Source organism: Cynoglossus semilaevis, chromosome 8 (assembly GCF_000523025.1).
Source record: "Cynoglossus semilaevis isolate Cse_v1.0 chromosome 8, Cse_v1.0, whole genome shotgun sequence".
Taxonomy (NCBI): Eukaryota; Metazoa; Chordata; class Actinopteri; order Pleuronectiformes; family Cynoglossidae; genus Cynoglossus; species Cynoglossus semilaevis.
The window spans coordinates 29,835,266-29,835,583 of NC_024314.1; the positions used below are offsets into that span (position 1 = coordinate 29,835,266).

The 318-nt window shown below is 54.7% G+C and overlaps 1 protein-coding gene across 1 annotated transcript in view; it reads right to left on the minus strand.

The window, feature by feature from the left end:
• The window catches only part of camk1da (calcium/calmodulin-dependent protein kinase 1Da), a 7,756-nt gene extending 7,444 nt beyond the window's left edge, over nucleotides 1-312 (minus strand). The window contains 1 exon segment of the mRNA XM_008316160.3: nucleotides 161-312. Coding sequence (XP_008314382.2) covers nucleotides 161-246 — 86 coding nt within the window. The 5' untranslated portion in view covers nucleotides 247-312.
• Nucleotides 313-318: the final 6 nt, after the last annotated feature.

Genomic DNA, 318 nt, shown 5'->3' on the forward strand with positions numbered 1-318 from the left:
CCTGACCCCCCCAAAAACCCCTGATCCCCCGACTGCCTGGAGAAAAACCGGAGGACGTGGGTCACTAACAAGTGCAATGCTAACCTTATTGATCACGACAGCAGTATGTTAAAGGTCAGAGGTCATGACAGCAGTAGGTTAAAGGTCAGAGGTCACTCACGTGCCCAGCAGTTCTTTAAAGTGGAACAAATCCCTGACGTCGTTGACTTGTTTCTTCCAGGGCTCTGCTTCTTTGTCCCGCGCCATGGCTGCTTGACCGACACTGAGAGGAGGAGGTGGAGGAGGAGGAGGAGGAGGAGGAGGAGGAGGGGGAGGAGG